The following is a 22407-nucleotide window of genomic DNA, read 5'->3' as shown; positions in this document are numbered from 1 at the left end:
TCCAGTCTTCATACCCCTCTAGCTGTAAGAATGATATAAGCCTGCAGCTGCTGGAAGTTTCCCTGGAGGGGGACTGGTCCAGCAATGAGGTCAACCAGAGGAAAGTGGAACCATGAGGAAGAGAGGGACCAGGTCCATTTAAGACCCTGGATGCAGCCTTGCCTGAAGCCATTTCTCCTAGACTTACAGTAATAAGAACTGATGAATTATTTTTCTTTCCCTCTTGACCCCAGACTCCTGCAACCAAAAGAGCAAACAACAGCCTGAGAATCCTATGCAGGGCTCTTTCCAGAACAGCTCCTTCCTCATGCCTTAAATAACAACAATTAACCTAAGAGCCAGGCACCTCACCTGTACCAAACCTGCAAGGTGATAAAAATATCCCCAATTTACAGATGAAGAAATTGGGGCTCAGGGAGGTTGAGCCACTTGCCCAAAGTCCCACAGCTGGCAGGTGGGAGAGCTGAGATTTGCCTCCTGCATCTGGAAGGAACCACCTAGTCCACAGCATGCAAACCTGGCCTGGATTCTAACTACCCAGACTCTCACGGAAGTGGCATGGGAGACACCTGGGCTTTCTGGAACGGGGCAAAGGCAAGGAAATCAGCAGTGAGACCTGGCCCCAGATCCCATTACGCCAGGGGAGATCACGTTTCCCCCGTTCCGGCGCCATGAGCAGGGCAGAGAAGCGGGCAGGCAGCCACTTCCCTGGTTATTCAAGTAGAAAATTACAGGTGCCCAAAATAGCCTGGGCATTCTTTTATTTATGAATAAGCAGCAACTCTGTGAAGCTGGAATGGGGGGTTATATGTATTTCTTTCCTTTGACCACCTTCCTGAGATCTGCAGAGATCCCTAGTTCTTTCGGGGGGCTCTCTTCAGGAGTTGGGGGAGCTGGCAGGATTGGGGTGGAGGTGTTTTCAGGGTACGGTGATGAAAAAAGGAGAAATGAGGCCTCACCATGCAGGGGCTGGGGATGCCCCAGTCCTGAGGCTTGAGTTCCCAGAGGGTGCAGGGGATGGGATAGCAGACCTAGGTCTGTCCCAGTTATCCTCTGCTGTGTGGCCTTAGGCAAATGGCTTACCCCCTCTGGGCCTCTATTTCCTCTTCTGTAAAATTGAATGAGTCCTACGGGGTGCCTGGGTGGCACAGTCGGTTGAGTGTCCGACTTCAACCAGGTCACGATCTCGCGGTCCGTGAGTTCGAGCCCCGTGTCGGGCTCTGGGCTGATGGCTCAGAGCCTGCAGCCTGTTTCCGATTCTGTGTCTCCCTCTCTCTCTGCCCCTCGCCCGTTCATGCTCTGTCTCTCTCTGTCCCAAAAATAAATAAACGTTGAAAAAAAAAAATTGAATGAGTCCTAAATGCACAGAAAAGTGTATTTTCTTCTGAGCATAAAATTAATACTTGCTCATTGTAGACAATGTAGAAAGTGCAAAAAAAAAAAAAAACCCCAAAAAACAAAAAACAAACAAACCAACACAACCCCACACAAAAATGACCATTATATCCCCCATTGTCTCTCCCTAATTAAGATAATCAGGATTAGCCTTTGGTATATATCCTTCCAGTCTTTCTTTCCATGCATGCATTTAAAAAACGGTTGGTAGAGCACAATACCTGAGCCACTGTGCTCTGAAAATGGAACCCTCACTTATATTACAATCAACAAATATTAGTCAGTCAACAGACATTGTTGAGCACCGTCCTTGGCCCTGGGTGGCTTGGAGACAGCTTTACTCCAACATCCCCTACATCCTCTTTCTGTTTGTCCAGCCCTCTGGCAACAACCCTAACCCTGGGTCCTCCCTCAGAAGCACCTGAGGGGTTGGTGAGGCGGGAAAGTCATTTTGCAGGTCTCAGATGTGGATGTGGGGCCCAAGGTGGGGCCTGCAACCTGCTGGTGCGGACATCTGTGACCTTGCCCTCCGGCAGGCCTGTGCACAGAAGGGCTGGCCTGGCCATGGCGTCTGGACCTCGGACTGTCCTCCCTGCTGCCCTCTCCCGGGGCTGTGTGTTGACTAGTTGATATGTAAAGGGTGCCTGGCACATAGTGTACAATCAATAAGTCTCAGCTGCTGATAGGACTGTTACATCATTACTATTCCTAGTGGGGTCTAGGCAGCCTGAGGCCATTCCCTCTCAGAGACTCTGGTTGGTAATGAATCTGAGGAGACAGCTGAGTCACTTGCAGGATGGAAATAACAAGAGCATTAATGATGACCGCTTCCATTTATCGGGGCAGCACCTCGCTGAATCATTCCATTTGCTGCCTACAGCCACCCGAGTAAATGAGTGTCATCAGTGCCCACGCACAGGTGAGGAAACCGAGGCTCAGAGATTTCAGTTAACTCTCCCAAGGCCACACAGCTGGCAGGTGGCAAACAGGGACTTTATGCCAGATTTGTCCTGTGCAGGATCCCTGGTCCCTGAGGCTCAGCCTGTTGGGATGAGGAAAGCCTGGTCTCTGCCCCTGGCGTGCTCACCTGCTGGTGGCAGACGCCCTGATTTGGAACTTTAAGTTTCCTGTGTTTGCTGAGGGGTAGAGGGAATTCCGGGGTCAGAGGGAGCTCCAGAGCCCAGCTCTGGCTGGGGGCTCCGGGGTCAGATGGCCTTCGTATAGATTCCTACTCCGACACCTTTGAGCTTTGTCACCTGCCTAACTTCTCCCCGCCTCAGTTTCTCACCTGGAAAGTGTGGATAATCAAAGTGTTGGCAGAGGCTGGAGCTGGATGACATGAAGCTCTTAGCACAGGTGTGGGGCGTAGTAAGTGCTCAATAAATACAGTGTTAATCACTTTCTCACTGATGTCATTCCTAGGGGACTTACTGAATTTCCAAAGGCCACCTTCCTTTGTACCAGAGTGGTGGGCAGGGCTGTGGCTGGTGTAGTTCAAGGAAACCCCAGCCTCCCGCCAGCACTTGGGGTTGGCTGCTTTGTGTCAGATGCTGCCCTCGGGCTGGGCTGCTGCAGACACGAGCCCCAGTGTGAGAGGAGATGGTAGGAAAGAGGGGTTCCTGCCCAAAGGCTCCCCTTCACCCACTCTACTTCCCCCTCCCAACCTGGGATCAGCAGAATTTTGACAGCCAGCCTTGCCCTCCAGAGATGGTGCTGTTCTGAGCTACGGCGCTCTAGCAGGGCCAGCCACGATTGTGATGTTTGCCCACCCTGGATGGCTCCTTCAGCCCGCAGGCACTCTTGATTTTCTGCAGTGCGTGTTTATAGGCGGGACCCTGACACGGGCTCAGCCCAGAGAGCCTTGACAACCTGACAGAGAAAAGCGGGGGAACTGCCGCTTCTGGGCTTGATTCCCGGGCTCTGGGTGGCCCACCCATGGCCCTGGGCGGTGACGTTCGGGCAAGTGTGTGGTTCAGACGGTGGGCTCTGAGGCGGCCTCCTGGGTCCGATCCCTAGGTTCACCACTGACCTACTGTGTGGCTTGGAAAGGCCCCTGACTTCTCTGAGCTGTTTCCTGTCTGTAAAATGGGGGTAACTGCAGCACCAACTTAATGGGGTTGTTGTGAGATGGTGCTGTGTAAAGTACTCGGATGGTGCCTGCCACGTGATGATTAAATGGGAAACGATAATTTCCTTGAAATGAAGTTGTTGGAAACCCTGTGGTCCGAGGTGCCAAACTGCTCTGTGTGAGAATGAAGAAATCCAGGAGACAAGTCACACTGTGTGGGTTGTGTTTCCTGCAGCAGTGATTCTCGACTCTGGAAACAACCTCCCATAAGGGTCTGATGGCCACGTTCCCCCTCGCTGGAAAGTCTGTCTGTCCTCACGTACACACAGCGTTTTCCACCCAATTTCATAGAAACCCACCCAGCTGCCTAAATGTGGAATTCATCCCAGGAAAAGGACACAGGATGTGCACCAAAATATATCTATCAGGGCGTGGAAGAATAAAAGAAGAACTTAAATTCTCTCAAAGATTGTTCAAGCAGATCGTGGCATGTCTGTATTAGGGGAATACTATGTACCCACGAAGAAGGGATTGACATGAAAGGATGCCCCCCACCCCAGGGTTGAGTGCCCCAGGGCCATTACCTCCCTGTGAATGGGGGAGGGAGGGAACCGGGAGGAGCCCCGCTCTCTGGAGACCATCTCTACCCAGCCCTCCCAAGGAGCTCAGCCTCCCATGACTGTCGAATCCTCCCTCTGGGGTTGTGGAGCCTTTGCTGGGCAGGAGGCAAAGGCAGGAAACTTTAGCCCTTACAGCCGGTCTGAGGTCTACATGTCACGCCTGCCGCACACAGCTTGCTGGCTCGGCTCCTGCTGGCGCTATGGCCCAGGGAGGCAGCCCGGAGGCTCCTGGCCGCAGCACATCAGGCTGGGGGCAGGCAGAGGGGTGCCCGCAGACCACGGTGCCAGTGGGCAGGACTGGACCCATGAAGTCACCCCAGGATGTCTCTCCCTCTCTCCACTGTTAACCTGGCTGAGACTGATGAGACACCCTTGGAAAAACTGCCACTGGAACTTTCCACTAACCTGGCTCTGGAATGACAGGATTCGGAGGAGAGGGAAGCCCATGGCCATTTCATGGCCAACTTCTTAGCTGACTGTCTGTGAGTCAGACGACACTCACAGAGAGATGTTTGTAGTGCACAGGTTAAAAATAATTCCAGTGCCTCCAGGCTGTGGGATCTGGGAGTCCTGCTTAGAATTTTTTTGCACCGATATTTATGAGTGGATTGGACTGTGATTTTCTTTTCTTTAACTGTCCTTGTTTAATTTTGATATCACAGTTATTTTATCATAGGGGCACCTGGCTGGCTCTCAGTAGAGCATGTGACTCTTGGTCTTGGGGTTGTGAGTTCGAGCCCCACGTTGGGTGTAGAGATTACTTAAAAATAAAATCTTTAAAAATAAAATCCAAAAAGTTATTTTATCATAAAAAAGGTGGGAAGTGTTTTCTCATTTTCTGCTGTTTAGAAGACAGAGTATAAAAGCAAACTGATGAATTACTTTAAAGCTTAATAGAACACACCTATAAAAATGATGATCTGATGGTTTCTTTATGGGGAGATTAACCCATGGCTCAATTTCTTAAAGTGTTACTAACTACTCAGTTTGCTTATTTCTCCTTAAGCCAGTTGTTCAGCAATGTTTTCTAGATGTTTCTAGAGAGTTTAAAATTTTACAGGCGTAAAGTCAGCTGTATCATTTTCGGCCATCTTCTTCAAAGAACCAACTTTGAGCCATACTGATCTTTGTTATCACATATTTGTTTTCCAGTTCTTTCATTTCTGCTCTAATTTTTATTTTCCAGTTACTTCTGGAAACTACTGGAACTACTTCCTGTTACTAGTTTTTTAGATTGGTTCTGCTGTTCTTTTACCAACTGCTTAACTTTGACATTTGGCTCATTAAATCTCAGCCTTCTTTTCTATCTACTTTTAAGGTTATAAACTTCTTAAATACTGGGTTATCTGTGTTTTGATATACAGTATCTTTATGACCATTGAGGTCTGCAGATTTTCTTGATCTCTTCGTTGATCAATCTAGAAGTGTTCCCTATCTTCCAAATATATTTTAGTTTCTTTTTTGTTTATTATTGTCCTTTAATTATGTTGTTGACCTATACCATGATGGGTAGGATACAGATGCTTTGGTATCCAGATTTGTTTTGTAACCTAGAATGTGGTCAACATTTGTAAATACTCCATGAGTGCTTGAAAACGTTTGATAGGTTTCCAAATACATCTTTTAAATCAAATCTGCTTTAAAAAAAAAAAAAAGAAAGCAAAACCGTAATGAGACACTAGTATCTATCCATCAGGGTCACAAAAAATTAAAAAGCGTGAAAAGTAGAAAACATTGGCAAAGATGTGGGGTAGTTGAACACTGATACACTGTCTGTGGGCATGTAGTTTGCTGTAACCGGTCTCCTTTATCTAGAAAAGGTGTGAAGGGTGGCAGCATAGGTGACCCCAAACTATGCCACTTTGGCATAAGGATTATTTTGAGCTAGAGACACTTGAAAAACAGCAGGTACAAGAAGGGTACTCTGCCCCCACCTCATCTTCCTGAAAGCAGGAGATAAGACTCTGGTGTCAAAGATGCCTTCCCTACACCAGGAGGAAAGAAACATTTTTATCACCAGAGACGGGATGGAGCGGAGAGAAATCTATACAAACAGATCTTGTTAAGATAACCCTTGTCTTCCTTTAATCTCTCTGTATGTTTCAGTCACTTTCCCACAACTGCTATTTTTTGTTCAACTTGGTGTAGAAGCACTTGGGTCTGTGTGCTTTTGGGGGCTTTGTTTTCCAATGGGGACTCTCATGAACCTGTGAAAATCTCTAAGCTTTTCTCCTATTAACCTGTCTTAGGTTGATTTAATTCTCAGTCCTAGCCAGATACCCTAAGAGGGTAGAGGTAAAATTTGCTCCCTCGGACTTAGTGATCCCACTTCTGGGTCCCCAGTTGAGGGACACATGGGTCCCCTGAGACAGAGAGAGAGAGAAAATTCACAGCAACATTAACGTAATGGCACTTGATCGCTTTGTGGAATACCAGTGCCAGTTCAAGTCCTGAACATGTGGTTGGCAGAAACATCTCTATCGTTTTGAGATCTTGTTTTTTCTTCCTCAGCTCTGGGGCTGTTGGGGGTAGAGGGCTTCAGGGGTAGAGGATATTAGGACATCAGGAAGGGGGCTGTTGGTCTGTGGGGACATCTCCATGCTGGCATCTCAGTGTAGTCATTTGTAGATAGCATAATTTGAATTTCCGATTTGCTGGCAGCTAATGGTGAAGGCCTGTGAGAAGGATGCCTCTTCCTAATTCCTGTCAGTCAGTCATTGTGGCCTGTACTCTCTGTCTCCCTGAGCACACTGTGACTGCCTCAGGCCTGACGCAGCATCTGGCTCGGAGCGGATGCTCAGGAAATATTTATGGAGTGAAGGAGTGAGTTTCCTCTATGACAGCTATGGATTCATTAATTTATTCACTCATTCACTCATACCTATTGTATATCCGACCTGCACTAGGTCCTGAGCGTCCAGAATGAGTGACAGGTAAGGTCCCTGCCCTCAGAAAGCTGACAGGCTGGTTGGGAAAGCCAGGTATGAAACAGTTAAAGAAATAACCAAAGAAGGTGATTTCAGATGGTGGTAAGTTCTGCGGAGCTCCTACAAGACTGGAGACAAAGATGGGGGTACTTAGCTAGGACGGGTGGTGGGGGGTTGGGGAAGGCCTCTCTGAGCTGAGCCCTGCACAGGCCAGCCCTGGGGAGAGCCAGGGAAGAGTGCACCAGGAAGGAGGAACAGCAGAGGCAACGGCTCTGAGGTGGGGAAGAGCTTGGCGTGTCGGAGAAACACAGAGTCCAGCGTGGCTGGATTAGAGTGAGTGAGAGCCAGTGTCACAGGAGGTCACAGAGGGGGCCACATGGGGGTCACAGAGGGCCTGGTGGTTGTGGATTTCCATGTATCTGCTCTCCAAGGGTTTTACCCAGGAGAAGGGAGGACTAGGCCTGGAATCAAAATGACATGTGGGAAGTCACCCCACTGGACAGGAGCTAAAGGGACCTGAGGCCCCAGGAGAGCCGCTGGCAGAGGATGGATGGGTTCCAGCTATGCTAATGTATAACTTTAGATGCGTAAGAAGAGTAGAGGTCCAGTGGGGTGAGGGTCACAGTTATGGGTTGCATTGTGTCCCCCCAAAGAGATATGTTGAAATCCTAGCCCCTGTACCTGTGGAGGTCACCTTAGTTAGAAGTAGGGTCTTTGAAGACGTAATCAAGTTAAAAGGAGGTCATTAGGGTGGGCACTAAGCGAGTATGACCGGTGTCCTTATAAGCAGAGGAGACGAGACACAGACAGAGAGGAGAATGCCACGTAATAGTGGCGGTGGCAGAGACTGGAGTGATGTATTTACAAGCCACAGAGCAACAAGGGTGGCTCACAGCACCAGAACTAAGAGAAAGGCAAACAACAGATTCTCCCCTAGAGGCTTATGGGATCACAGTCCCGCCAACAGCTTGACTTCAGGCTTCTAGGCTCTGGAACAAATTTCTGTTGTTTTCAGCCACCTAATTTATGGTAGGTAGGTGGTCGGGGCGGCCCTAGGAAACCAGTATGTCCCTCCATGGTCCCCGGTTGTGACCACAGCGTCACCATGGGCCCTTCACAAACTGACTGCTTTGGGGCCTGCTGATGGCAGGATTCTCCATGAACATCTGCCACATCGTATACCCCAATATGACCCCGAAGTGTTCCCAAGAGCTCAGGTGCATAAGGAAAAATTCTTGGGTGGGTCCCCCACACAGCATCTCCATCTGGTTTCTGGCCGAGTTCTGCAGGTTCTGGGTATGACATCCCTTGTGGGACACCCCATGCCCTATCCTAAGCTTCCATGGGAGCAAGATGTCGCTAAGACCAAGCCAGGCTCTCCCGGCTTCCCTGGGGCACCTTGCTGTTTTCTTTGGTCTTGTCTTAGATTTTAGATGACCGAAGGAAAGTTCCAGCTCCTTGCCCTTTCCCTACCCCCCAGGCCCTGAGATCTGATCGCTCACTTAAACAAAGCCCCTCGTTCATGTCAGCTTAGGAGACACAATGTTCTGAAAGCAGATCCCTGGGGCCCAGGGAGGGAGCTGCCTTTTTGGATTCCTGCCTTCTCAAAAGCCGGCTTTTGATTTGGCCCCTCCTGCCCCACCTCCAAGCCCTTTCATGAAGGAAATTAAATTCTTCTGAACTTTAAGGTCGCTCTTCAACCCAGCTCCCAGTGGGACTGGAGCCACCACCAGCTAGTAACTCTACCCAACAAGGTGAAGATTTACTCTGGCTTTTGAGCGTCATGGTTTCATCCAGATACTTGAAAAACAAGTCAGTGAGCCGTGGAGCCAGAGGCATCTGGGTTCAAGGCCTGGTTCTGGCAGTTAATGGCTGTGTGGTCTTGAGCAGTGAGCTTAACCTCTCTGAGTCTGGGTTTTTACCTTGGTGAAATGGGGACATACATATGTAAGTGGCCGGGCTTGTAGTGAGGATTCTGTGGGAGTTCAATGACTGGAAAGCATTCATATTTTTACCTTCAAGGGATGCCCATTTTACAGATGAGAAGGAAGGAGGTCTGAGAGGCCTGGTGACCCCTGAGACTGCTGAAGCATGTGGAGTGGATTCAGTTCAGCTTATGGGTGTAGGCCAGGGTCGGCTGTGTTGTGCAAGGTCTCTGCAAACCTTTGGCTTCTGGAGTGTGTGGGAGGAGTCTAAGGCCATCTTGCATTAATGTGACTTCCTCTGACCCCTTCAGGGCTGTGAAATGGGGGAGACAACCCAGGCCGGCCTGCAGAGAGGGGCTATTGCCATCATGTATGTGGGGTCCTGGCACTGCATCCTTTGGGGGATGCATGTTCTCACCTCCCCGCTTCTCCCTGCCTCATTTTGCCCCCTAAAGCAGTGAGTTGCACAGCTACCAACCCTGCATTGACAAGGGAGGAGTGTGGAAGCCCAGAAAGGGAGACCATCTCGTCCAGGGTGGCTCAGGGCCTTGAGGTGAAGGTTTTTGCTTGCTGGTGGATGGAAATTGGATTAAGAGGATGTGAGTGATGTAAGGAAGGAATGAAAATAATGTCCTGCCCTCTACTGTCCTGGAAGGATTTGCCCCTCATGGTCTGAGCATGAGGTGAAGCCTGCCATCTTGGTTCCTTCTCCCCTTTTCCTGTCTAGAGGCATTAAAACACATGGGAGTGGAAAAGAGGCCCAGAGGGGCACTCAGAGGGTGTGGGGAGCAGAGGGGCAGAGGTTGGGGAGAACAGGCTTGGGGTCTGCTCATTCGGCTACCAGCAGACTTTCTCTTGGTGATTTTCATCTCTTGTGTCTTTGTCTCTCTTTCTCCCTCTCTATCTCTCTTTCTCTTGCTTTGTTCTCAGCTGTTTTGAATACTTGAGCAAAAGAAAGGAGAGAAAAAAAAATATTCTCCTTGATCAAAGAGGCTGAGGAAGATCCATAGTTGGTTTTGGGGGGGAGGGTGTTACTATAAGGAAGTAGAGGGGTAGGTGGGGCAGTGGTGAGTTAGGGCCTCACTTGACCCAGGCCCATGGCAGGTCCCAACCCCAGAATCAGGGGTCAGGGCACTGTGCTAGGCTCAGGAAGAGTGGCTGCAAACCAGAAGATTCTTCCAGTTCCTGGATGCACCATGCCTCTTATACCTCTAGGCCTTGGCAGGTCCTACTGTGTCCCTGGACATCTCTCCTGGCTCCCAGACCTGCTTATCCCTTCTTCATTCTTTGGATCACAGCTTGGGCCTCTGGGAGCTTCCCTGGCCTCTTCTTGCTTTGTGGACCTCCTTCTGTGCCCCAGCTCCTCTGTGTTTCCCTTATCAGGGCACCCAGTACCTGCTCTGTCATCACCACTGACTTATTTCTCTCTTGCTGGGCTGTGCAGGGACGGGGCCAGAGTCTTATTCACTGGTCTGTCTCTGGCACCTGGGATCCTGGTACCCAGTGGTGCCCAGTCAGTGCTTGTTGGATGAATGGTGAAAAAAATGGTTGGATGAATGGTGAAAAATCCCAATGAGGGATATTGCATTTGGCCAGGAAGTTGTGCAGGTGGAAAATCTGTGTGTGTGTGTGTGGGGGGGGGCAGCTGGAGGCAAGGTGGTGAATGTGGGAATTTGGGTCAGAGTCTTAAAGCTCTTGGAAGGTAAGAAGGGGATGTGTGGGAGAAATTGAGGGACTCAGTCTATGTCCTTCCTCTCAGCCTGAGTTCTGTGTGGATCCTTCCATGAATTTGGCCTTCAGCCCCACCATGGAGTTACCCCCATGGAGACCCAGCCGCCATCTCTCTCTCTCTCTCTCTCTCTCTCTCTCTCTCTCTCTCTCTGTCTCCCTTCCTCAATCTATTGGGTACTTATTATCTGCTAGGTGCTGGGGACACAACTGTGAGCCACAAAGTCAAACACAGTCTCCCTCCTTGGGGAAATCACAGAACTAAATCCGAGATTACAGCCTTGATCAGTGTGGTGGGGAGAGCGTGGGGAGCATAATGGGATTTGCCCTAGTCTGGGGAACTCAGGGGGAGTGGTGGTGCCCTGGGGTGTCTGAGGGAGCTTTACCCCCTTCTAATCTCTCTGGCCCCTTCCCAGCACCGCTGGTGATCCTCCAGGCTTAGCGAAACCTGCAGCCTGTTCATGAGGATACGGCTCTGAGACGGGCTTGCTCTGGCATCCTCATCTTAGCCTCTAGCCCTGCATAGACATTAGAGATCCACTTGGGCCAGGCTTCCGAGGAGAAGCGTCAGCTGAGCCGGCATCTTCCTTTCTTTCTCCTTCAGTGTCTTTCCCCCATAAGCTGGGCTTCCTGCCATAAGGATGGACAGGAGAAGTTTTAGTCTTGGAAGAGGTGATTGCAGGACTGTAAGTGATGGCACTGTGCAATCACAAAGCAGCATTCTTTCCTCTGGGCAGACCTAGCCAACACCTGGGTACCGGGATCTGCTGGTAGAGAGTGGACTGGATTCCACCCCTGCTCACCCATCCACTCATTGCTTTTGTGCACTGCCCAGCCTGTGCATCTGTTCGAGGCAGCCCGGGGCATTCAGCTTCTGAATTCAATCTTGGCTTGGGGAAGCCAAGGGCAGAGGAGGAGGAAAGCCCCATAGGGAGGCCTCAGGGAACAGGAAAACTGCCCTTTCCCTGCCTCCAAAGGTCACTGTGCCTACTTTCAAATGCCCCTTTCAGTTGTTGCCAGTACATAGCCCTACAGCTCCCAGAACTGGCCCTGTGTCCTTCGGCTTTCCTAGGGAAGAAATTTCAGCTCCAACTTTTTCAAGGGTCCCAGGTGAGGCTATTCTGAGAGCAGAGGATGAGGTGGAGAGGACAGTTCACAGTGGAGGGGAGCATGGGGTGCTTACCGGTTTGCTCAGGCTGGGAAGGAAAACATTCAGGGGCTTTCAGATCCAGGGGGTGAACAGATGGAGTAAAAGGGGGAGCCTGGACCTGAATGACAAAGTCCAGGGTTTGGCAAGCTGCTCACAATGACGGCATTTGTGCTAGTGTCTAATCCCAGAGCCCCTGGGAGTGTGCCCTGCAGGCCCAGATGAAGCCCCAGCTCCCGTCGGGGAAGCGGTCAGAGGCGGTGGGCAGGGGTGGGGGGGGGGGGCGCACGGCATGGCACGGGCAGCGGGCAGTGAGAGCCTTCTAACGAGGTCCTCCGGCCCCACTGAGCGGCGCCGGGGAGAGGAGCCATCCATCATCGGTGGGGATAATTGTTCAGGGAGCCAGTGGGGCCCGGCCAGATGTGCGCCTTTCGGACTCCATAAGAACGAACACTCCCTTTCAGGCCATTTATCAAATTTAGCTGGATCTCTCCTCTTTTATTCCTTTTGTTTCAGTCAAGGAAACTTCCTTCTAATGAAGACGAATACAAAGCGACGAGTGCTTGGCAAATATCAACAGAGTCAGAATGTAGGATTCGTTCAGTGAAAAACCTGGGTGGTGCTGAGTTTGGAGACATGTCTTGCAGCATGCTGAGTGTTGAGGGCTTCAAGGGGTTCCACTGTGGGTCTGGGGGCACAGCCAGCCCCCTCTCTGCTGAAGCTCCACCTTCAGCTTCCAGAGCAAGGGTACCATTGTGTGCCACCGTTTCTGACACCGACTCCGTGCCAGGCACCTCTGCTCATCCTAGTGCGGAAGGGGAAATCATGATCCCATTTAGCAGATGAGGAGACTGAGGCTCGGAGAGGTTAAGCAGGTGGCCCTGACAGGGGTCCCAGGTGGGATTCGAACCCTGTTCTTCCTGCTCCAGAGCCCACCTTCACACACGCCAGCAGTGGGGTTCAGTGGTCAAGGCTCCTTAGACCGCCTGCTTCAAATCTCGACTCCACTGCTTACTGGCTGGGTGACCTCGAGCCTCTCATTTAATCTCCTTTAATCTCTCTGTGCCTCTGATTGTTTGGGTAATGAACGTATCTACCTCAAAGAGCTGTGGGCATACTGAATGAGAGAATCTTTGCCGAAGCGCAATGCACATGGGCTGTTATGAGTAACGTTTTCTTTTTAGTATCAGGGTATCATTTAGTGTCTGTATTTAGCATTGGGCGCTTTAAGGGTAGAAGTAGGATCATGCCTGGGGTGCTGGACTTGTGTGGGGACTGCCTGTAAGAGCCTGTGGGCCTGTGCCCTTCCTGGGGGAGGGGCACTGGCTGCTGAGTGGAGGCTGAGGACAGAGTGCCCAGACCCCGGTCGTCTGGTGTCTGAGGGCTGTGAGAGTTGCTGTGAGGGCAGGTATGCCTTTCCCTCCTTGGCCCAGATCCCGGCACAGGTGCCCAGTTGATGGGTGTTTATGGGAGGCTGGGCTGGGAGCCAATGAAGATGTGGCAGACAGTTATATACCAGGAGAGAGTGCTCTAAGTGGGCAGGGGTCGTCTCCAAGGGGCGGCTCGGTCCTGCCCTGCATGGTGTGGGGGAACGAGACCCACTGCCTTCCTGTGTGCTTCTGGGGCTGGGCCCGGAGCTGCCAGGCCTTGTGGAAACGGTCTGACCCTGGCTGCATGGCCCTGGCAAGTCCTCCCGCTCTCTCAGCCTCAGTCTTCCCAGCTGTACAATGGGGAGAGGATTGGAGCACATCACCAGGGGTTTTCCAGAGCTGTTATTTTATAACTGTGAGTAAGCCACCAGGGTGGGAGGGATCTGAGAAGCCCCCAGGGACAGCAGGGTGACCTTTATAGGACAGGCCAGTGGGTGCTGGACATCATGTTCTGCACAGCTGGGCCTGTCATAGACATCCCACAGAGGCAGCTGGGCTGTTTGCCTCCAGAAATGAAGACAGAAGTAGGCATATGGGGGGTTTGGTGGGGTGATCCATGGTTGGGGGAGCCCCACAAAGGGCCTGGCCTGGGCATGCTCATAACCTATGCTCCAGGCCGGCTCTACCACTGACCAGCTGGGGGAAGTTATGTTTGCTTATGAATCAGTTTTTTCATCTGCTGTTGGGTGTGATGTCAATGCCCTCATTGGCTCAAAGGGAGGACACAGGTGTGAGAGGATCAAATGCAGAGAAGAGACAACGTTGACTGAGCACCTATTTTGTCCCAGGCATGATATCATTTAGGTTTTATGACAATGTGAGAAGGATTATTATCTTTAGTTTATCGAGGCAGAATCTAAGGCTCAGAGAAGTGTATTGTCTTGTCCAAGGTCATAGAGCACGCGGAGGAACTGACTGAGGTCTGTCCGACCCCAAAGCCCATGTTCCCAATCACTATGCTCTTGCTGCCTTCTCCTCAGGAGGCCTTTTCCCTGCAGGGCCGGAGAAGGAGCTGGGCTCAGGGTAGGCATGGCTTTCAATGTGGGGGCTAGTCCTGGCTGACTGGTGGGGGAGTCCTGGGATGCTGTGCTGAGGGGGATTTTGAGGCTGTCTACACTTAGTGGGAAAGGGTACAGGGATCCATTGGTGATGTCTGTCATGGGTGGGGGAAGAGAGGATGGCAATACATGAGCTGTATTTGCCGTTGCTGCACGAGACCTTGTCAGGGTCTTTTCTAGGCCTGGAAAGCTATTCTCCAAGGTGACTCTCAGCACAGGTAAGATCTAGAGGCTGAGCTCATTCCCCCTTGGGAAAAGAGAGGAGCTGGAAGACTGTTCCTGAAAGAGGGGATGGGTGGGGCCAGGGTGCAAAGCGTGGCTGGGACGGCCGCTCTGGGCTGCTCAGATAATCTACCGGTCCTAACTGCGGGCTGGCTCGAGGGAACACTGCAGGAGGGAGAAGGGACAGCCACAGGACATCAACCTTGTAGAATAATGCTGCTGGGGGTGCTGAGGGGCGGCAGGAGCTCCCAGGTCTGACTGCTTCTGAAGCGAAGGAGGTGGGAAGCAGAGGCTGGCACTAGGAGGCCCCAGGGGGTTATCTAACCCAACACTCATTTTCCAGATGGGGAAACTGAGGTCCAGAAAGGCTTCCTCCATCAGGTCCATGATGTGTTTTACTTTAAATTTGAAAAATGTGGCATGGGCTGGGTTGGCAGAAAATTTGGAGCCAAGCACAACCATGAGCTGTTTGAGGATTAGAGCCCCTGTTTACTGGGCCCTCTGGGTGTTAGGCAGTGTGCTAAGCACTTTATAGGTATCAGGTCATGGAACCTCCCAGGAGGTGGGGACTGGCCCTACTTTACAAGTGAGGAGCTGAGATCCAGAGGGGTTCAGCTCCTTGGCGCAGTGGGTAGATGGGGGAGCTGGGACTGGGCTGCCTGACCACAGCATTGGGATCACTGTCCTGGACAACCTGGGCTGAAAGCATGCAGGAGAATCCCCAGGGAGCCCTGCCTCCCCTTCTCTACATCCAGGAGGTCTGGGCCGGCCCCAAGAAGGCTTGTGGAACAAGCCCCCTCCCACGCCCATCTCTAATGCAGACACAGGGGGTGTATCGACCACATTTTCAGAAACACGCATAGGCTATGCTGTCTACAGATCCCCTACTGGGCGCTCAGATGTAGAAGGTGATGCATAACAATATGAAGAGATTTCTATAATAATATATAATAATATATAATATAATATAATAAATATATATGTATATATGTATAATTCATTTAATTCATTTAATATTTCACTGAGGTAGTGACTATTGTCCCCATGGGGAAGTGAGTTACAGAAAGCTTTGATACCTTGCCCACAGACACTCCCCTGGTGCATGGGGAGGGGTGGCCACAGAGCCTGTATGTAGGAAAGCAGAGAGGCATATGTATAAGACCAGAGAGCCCGTGAGATTGGGCAGCCCCACGTCTGTTCCAGAGATGGAGAGATCAGATGGCTTTGTCTTAAGCCCCAGCCCGGTTTCTAGATGCAAATCTTGGCTGTGAGCTCAGGGAGGGATGCCGGGGGGCAGTGGCTGGGTGAGGCCCCCCAGAGCCGGTGGGTAGGTGGGTGAGGGCTCCCACTTGGTAAATGCAGTCTCCCTCCCCACGTTCAGGGACCCAACAGGACCCTCGGGGGCTCTTACCTTCTTCCCCTGGACTGTTCCCATAGCACAAAGTAGGCACCAGGCCTGGGTGGGCCTCGGGGGCCAGGCTGGGGGTCCTCCCTGCTGATGTTGATCTCAGGAGCCGGGGCCCAAGGGGTTCCCCGGGCCAGGGCCCCCTGTCCTCTCGCGGCTCATTCTCCTCAGGCACAAAGGAGGCTTTCACAGCTGTTCCTAAGCCCAGAGCTCCTCAGACAGGCTTAGAGTGATTGATCCTGTCAGAGGCGCACAGTGTCCGCATGTGGCCCACACGTCCTGTGGTCCCTGTAGCTCCTCACTTCCTGCACCCCTGCCTCTCTCAGAAAGGGAAACTGAGGCATCCAGGGTTGGGGGAAGAAGCAAAGCAGTCCTCTCACCATGCAGCCGGCAGCTTGGGTGCGGCGGGTGACCTCTGGCTGGCCTAGCAGGCAGGACTTGGCCTTCTTGCCAGGCCGGGCACCAATCCGCAGACAGGGCCCAGACAGTGGAGACTGTGTGGGACATCTGGAGCATGGGGCTCAGGGCAGGCTTGTGTGGGCACGTAAACCTCGGGCTGGACAGCCCCATTAATAAGACACTTGGGGGCAAGGGCTGTCCCAGAGCAGAGACTCTGAGAGCAGAGTACTTCATTCAACAGGACAGTTATCCAGGCAGGGAGGGGAGGGGGGAGGGCTGGTCTGGGCTCAGGCCAGGAAAATATCTGGAGGCTGGATTCCAGGCCCAAGGCCAAGTTCTCCAAGTTACCCCAGCAGTCACCCTCCTTCTCACTTGCTACCACCTTCCTTTTTATCGCCAGCATGGGGTGAGGTTAAGGCCAGAATCACTTTGGGCTTCTGTCCTAGCTCGCTCTTCACAGTTGTGTGACCCAAGGGGGCATGATTTGACCTCTGGGAACCTCAGTTTCTTCTTGTGTGTGTGTGTGTGTGTGTGTGTGTTCCTATAATCACACTGCACAGTGTTGCTCTGAGGGCCAAAAGAGGTAGGTGTGTACAGCCAAAGCCATTGTTCTGTTAAAACAAATCAGATGATGTCATTCCCTGTTTTATCGTCTCCCACTTGACCGAAGAAGGATATCAACTGCCCCACCCCATGGGGCAGTAAGGATGAAATCTGGTGACTTGTGTAAAGCTCCAAGCAGAGGATGTGGACAATAGCAATTCTCCAGAGAAGTTTGGTGCTGCTGTTATAATGTTGTTAATAACACTGATGATAAAATCACTGCCTATTGGCAAGTCCCAGGTAACCAGTTTGATTAAGCCTAACACCCTTTCTTAAGAGGTGGCTGGGCAGGGAAAAACTTGCCACCCTCACTTTGCTCTAGTATGGTGCCTCACTGGGAAGTGGTGATGACTTATGACACAGATGATTTATGAAATGGTAGTTGGCAGTGAAGGCTCAAGGATTAGGCATTCTAGACCCAGCTTTGCCCACAGAATGAAATTCCCCGTGGTCTAAAGTTCTGTTCTATCAAGTTTTTCTTGCTTCTTGGACATCATTTCCCATTCTCTTTTCTCCCTGACAATTCCTGGATCATACCACCTTTCTCCTCACCCCAGGACCTTTGCACTGGTTGTTCTCTCTGCCTGGAATGTTTCCCATCTCTCTCCCTCAACTCCATTTTTTAATCCTGCATAATTCTTTTCTTTTTATTCAACAGACTCAATTATCTCCTCTTCAGATAAGCCTTCCCTGACCCTCAATGCAAACTAGCTTCCTGGGTTCTCTGTTTATTATTTTTTCATTGTTCAGCTCCTGCACCTGAATGGCAGTTCCACAAAGCCTGGGTCCTGGTCTGTCTTATTTATTAGTTCACCTCCTGGGTCTAAAATAGAGCTTGGCACATTGCAGTCACTCAATAAATATTGGAGGAGTGGGTGAATAAATGATGGAGGATGAAATGAAATAGTCTAAGTACGTAGAGTGCCCAACACAGCCCTGACTCATTGTAAGAGTATTAGTACTGTCCCCTCTAGGCAAGCAAAAATGTGGCTTCTTCCTTTGCTCCTTCTTCTGGTCCAGCCCCTGCCTCAGCTGCCCCCCATTCTTTTTCTCCCTGATTCAGTCATGGCTGGCATTCCGCTTCTGATTTCCTGCAGTACAGAGAGCGTTCACGACATTGTAACGGGCAGTGACTAAACTGGCTATCAGCCAGAGCAGTAAAAATGCCGTAAGTCCGCCCTGAAGATCAAACTCCTTTGGCAGCCATCCCATAATTATCTACCAGCTTGGCTCTTGGTGGGATGGGAGGAGAGAAAAGGAATTTTACCCACTTATTAATTTTTCCCCCTCTGCTTGGAGTCTTGCTGAAATATGACTTATGAGCTGCACTAAAAGCTTGGTTGCCTGGAGGTCTTGATTGGCTGAAGGTCCAAAGCCTGGCTTCTGGCAAGATGAGGGTCTGAAATGCAACATTTGGACCTCATGCCATGGGCAGGAATGGGGGTGGTGGACCCAGAACCTAGCACAGGTCTTGGCACCAAGGAGTGCTTGGAATGCAGACACAGATGATTTATGAAAAGACGGTTGGTGTTGCAGGGTCAAGGACAGGGTCTAGATCTGGCTTTGCTTTGTCTCACTGTGTGGCCTGGGCACAGCTCGTAGCCTCTCTTTCTCCATGTGCAAAATAGGCTGCAAACATCTGTTCCTTCCTGACTCACAATCTTGTAGAGGGGAGCAAGGCTTACAAAATGTGGGACGGTTTTGAAAAGAGGAGTTGCATATCACTCAGACCGACTCCCTCTTTGTCTCTCAAAGCAATGATGGTGGATTTTGAGAACGTTGACTCAGAGGTTCTGGGCAATTTTCAAAAGTCTTCAGAGGCATTCAGGAGGAGGAGGAGGAAGGGGAAAAGGAGAAGGAGGAGGGGAGGGAGGAGGGAGAGAAAAACATTGTTCATCCCTGAGGACTTTCAGGGCAAGTATTTCTGAAGGATTTGTTTCCTGTAGTGACGTAGATGGACTGGGATTCCAATCCTTAATCGGAAGCTTTTTAGGCGCGTGACTTTGGACAAGTACCTTGGCCTCTCTGAGCCTCATTTTCCTCATGTGTAAAAGGAGGTAACAATGGTCCCCACCACATAGGGCTGTGAGGATGAAATGAGGTAATTCATATAAACCTCTCCACAGAGCCTACAGCAGCAATTCCTAAAGGGGTTGGGTGCTGCTCTTATGCTGCTATTAGTGTAATAGTAAATTCACTGCCCATTGGTAAATCCCAGGCATCCTGTCTATTAAGCGGAGCGCCTTTCGCCAAACTGGGTGGGCAGAGGTAACCTTGCTGCTCTTCCCCTTTCTGTCTTGGTCTGCCACCTGCTGGTGAGGACCAGAATTACAGCTGCTGGAAAGCCCTCCCCCTTACCTCCCCTTACTTTCCCCCTCCTCAGTCTTGGGAGAGAGGAGTGGCGTCTAGGTGGGGAGAGGGTAAGGAGATATGAGCCCCAACTTCTGAGGCCACGAGAAGCTTGCAGAGATTCCTAAAGGCTTGTCCACCGCAATGATGAGAAAAATCAGTTCTCATGTCTTATCTATTTTACTTCCCAAATAACTGCGACTGGTCCCCTTTGTTCCATCCCTGTGCATCTCCTGGTCCAGGCCACCTCTTGGGATGATACAGCAGCCTCTTCACCCTGGCCTCGCTTTCTCCACTGCCTTCTCCTTACGGCAGCCAGGAGGAATTCTCAAAAACTGCAGATCTGGTCGTGTCATTCCCCAGCTTCAATCTCTCAGTGTGTCTGCACAGCCCCTGGACAAAGTCCTAGCCCCGTCCCCCAGCCCACAAGGCCCTTAAGGCTGTCACCCCTGCCTGCTCAGCCCTTGTTATTCATCTCTTCCCCTCCCAGGCCTCTCCAGCTTGCAGGCCTTGTTCATGCTGCTCCCTGGCCTGGCCTCCTTCCCCTCTTTGCCTGGGGAACTCCTGCAAACTCCCAAGGCTCAGTGTGGATGCTGCTTCCTCCAGGAGACCTTCCTTGATCCCACAGTCTTTCCCAGCATAGCCCTTATCAAGTCATATTGCTTTTTGATCTCGGTTCCCCACAGGGACTCTGAGCAGGGACTGTGTCTGGTCTTCTTCACTGTGGTATCCCCCGTGCCTACCCAGTCCTTCATGCATAGTGGGTGAGTAATGACTGACTCAACTCTCTCCAGCCATTTTCTTGGGCTCTCTGTCTTGCCCCAATCCTGAGCTGACCTGGAGGTCCCTGTAGTGGCCACAATGCCCTGGCAATGATGTTGAGAACCTCATAGGTGTTTGGCATTTTGTGATGTCCACCCCAGGGGACCCTAGGGGGGCTGGTTCTAGAATGCCATCTCCTTGGTGGGTTTTGGTGGTAGGCCTGATGGTCATCTGGGCTCCTTTTCATCATTTGGAGGATGTGCCAGCAGAGACCTGCCCCTGGTTGAGGAGGAGGGGAGGCGGGAGGGGGCATGTCCCATAGTCTCAGCCTCATATTCTCCAGCATGCAACAGCACATGCCCTTTATTCATGGAGACCTGACCCTGTGGGTGACAATTCCTACATGCTGGGTGTCTTGTCTCCTAGCCCAGGCCCAGGCTCAGTCCCATCCAGTTGGCCTTGGCCGCTGCCTCTCTTGGGATGGGTCCCCCAGAAGCTGACTTTGGGGTGAGGATTCTCAGGGAGGTGATTTAAAATTTTTTTTAATGTTTATTTATTTTTGAGAGAGAGAGAGAGAGAGAGACAGAGAGAGGCAGAGAGTGAGCAGGGAGAGGGCAGATAGAGAGGGAGACACAGAATCTGAAGCAGACTCCAGGCTCTGAGCTGTCAGCACAGAGCCTGATACGGGGCTCGAACTCAGGAGCATGAGATCATGACCTGAGCCAAAGTCGAATGCTTAACTGACTGAGCCACCCAGGCACCCTGCAGGTAATTTATTAAGGATGGGCTCCTGGGGGACACACGTAGGGGAGTGGAGGAGCAGGACAGGAAAGGGGAAACAACCAAGCAAAGGGACACTTTCAGGCCAAGTTCCAGCTTTGGTTCGATCCCATGGGGAGCCCTGGACTGCAATTTAATTGCACCTCATGGTTGTCCTGCTGCAAGACAGGGAGCTGGGCTTTCTGGTTCCCAGCCAGGCAGTCAGGAGCTGTGGACCATCCTGTAGTGATGTAAACTCCCACACTTGCTGGCCTCTCTTTTTTGCCCCAGTGAGCAGAGGAGGTATGAATAGCCTGAGGGCAGTTCTCCAAGAGGAGTGCAGACTGGTCGAGGGGACCTGGGTGGGGCACCGGCCATTCCAGTGTGCTGCCTTTCCAAGCTCCCCCTCTCCAGGAGACGCTATCCCCAGTTCTCTGATTCATCTCATTGATGCTTTCTCAATCTTCTTTAAAGTGCTGTGCGAGACAGCTTTTAGAAGAGTGCCACGAATCTTCTCTCTCAACAAGGTGGCCATCCCATGTCCTTTCATTTTTTTATTTTTATTTTGTAAAGTTTGTTTATTTATTTTGAGAGAGAGAGAGAGAACACAAGCCAGAGAGGAACAGATTGAGAGGCAGAGAGAGAGAGAATCCCAAGCAGGCTCTGAGCTGCCAGCACAGAGCCTGATGCAGGGTCTGAACCCACGAACTGTGAGATTGTGACCTGAGCTGAAGTCAAGACTCGGCCCCTTAGCCGACTGAACCACCCATGCACCTCCCATATCCTTTTAAAATAGGGACCACTGCTAAGAGCTCTGCCTAGCCCTAGCCATGGACTTACTTTAGAAGTCCTGGGGTGCCTGGGTGGCTCAGTCAGTTCAGTGGCCGACTTCGGCTCAGGTCATGATTTCATGGTCTGTGAGTTCAAGCCCCCCGTCGGGCTCTGTGATGACAGCTCAGAGCCTGGAGCCTGTTTCAGATTCTGTGTCTCCCTCTCTCTGACCCTCCCCCATTCATGCTCTGTCTCTCTCTGTCTCAAAAATAAATAAACGTTAAAAAAAAAAGAAGTCCTTATTGGTTTTTTAAATAAAAAAAATTTTTTTTAATGTTTTTATTTATTTTTGAGACAGAGAGAGACAGAACATGAGAAGGGGAGGGGCAGAAAGAGAGGGAGACACAGAATCTGAAGCAGTTCCAGGCTCTGAGCTGTCAGCACAGAGCCCGATGCAGGGCTCGAACTCATGGACCGTGAGATCATGACCTGAGCTGAAGTCAGATGCTTAACCACCTGAGCCACCCAGGTGCCCCTGGTTTTTTAAATTTTATAAAGTATTCTGAGAAGTGAGTCAGCTAAGTGAAGAGGAGTGGTGCGGTCAGGGTCCAGGGCCTGCAGAAAACTCCCATTCAGCTGGCCTCAGTCAGTCCTGGGGATGCGGAAGGAAGGGCGACTGGGTTCAGCGGGTGCCCTTTGTTAGCACTGACTGTCAGGTGTGAACAGAAGGCCCTGCCATGTGGAACAAAATGGGAGGAATGGAGCACATCCAAGCTGCAGGCATTCTCCACCATGCACATGTAAGGAAGGGTCTGCAGAAGAGTCAGTTGGTGGCGGGG

The 22407-nt window shown here is 51.2% G+C and overlaps 1 protein-coding gene and 1 long non-coding RNA gene across 2 annotated transcripts in view; one reads left to right on the top strand and one right to left on the bottom strand.

Annotated features, from left to right (window-relative positions):
* FAM107A (family with sequence similarity 107 member A) overlaps positions 1 to 16231 on the bottom strand; it is a 54990-nt gene extending 38759 nt beyond the window's left edge. Inside the window, exon 1 of the mRNA XM_040454622.1 lies at positions 15932 to 16231. Coding sequence (XP_040310556.1) covers positions 15932 to 15955 — 24 coding nt within the window. The 5' untranslated portion in view covers positions 15956 to 16231. The remainder of the gene's footprint in view (positions 1 to 15931) is intronic.
* Positions 1 to 22407, top strand: part of LOC121016794 (uncharacterized) — a 112710-nt gene that overhangs the window by 76622 nt on the left and 13681 nt on the right. The window lies entirely within an intron of this gene.

The sequence above is a fragment of the Herpailurus yagouaroundi genome, unplaced genomic scaffold (genome assembly GCF_014898765.1).
Source record: "Herpailurus yagouaroundi ecotype Mexico unplaced genomic scaffold, PumYag 213, whole genome shotgun sequence".
NCBI lineage: Eukaryota > Metazoa > Chordata > Mammalia > Carnivora > Felidae > Herpailurus > Herpailurus yagouaroundi.
The sequence above is the reverse complement of the archived record's forward strand: the minus strand, read 5'-3'. Positions and strand labels throughout refer to the sequence as shown.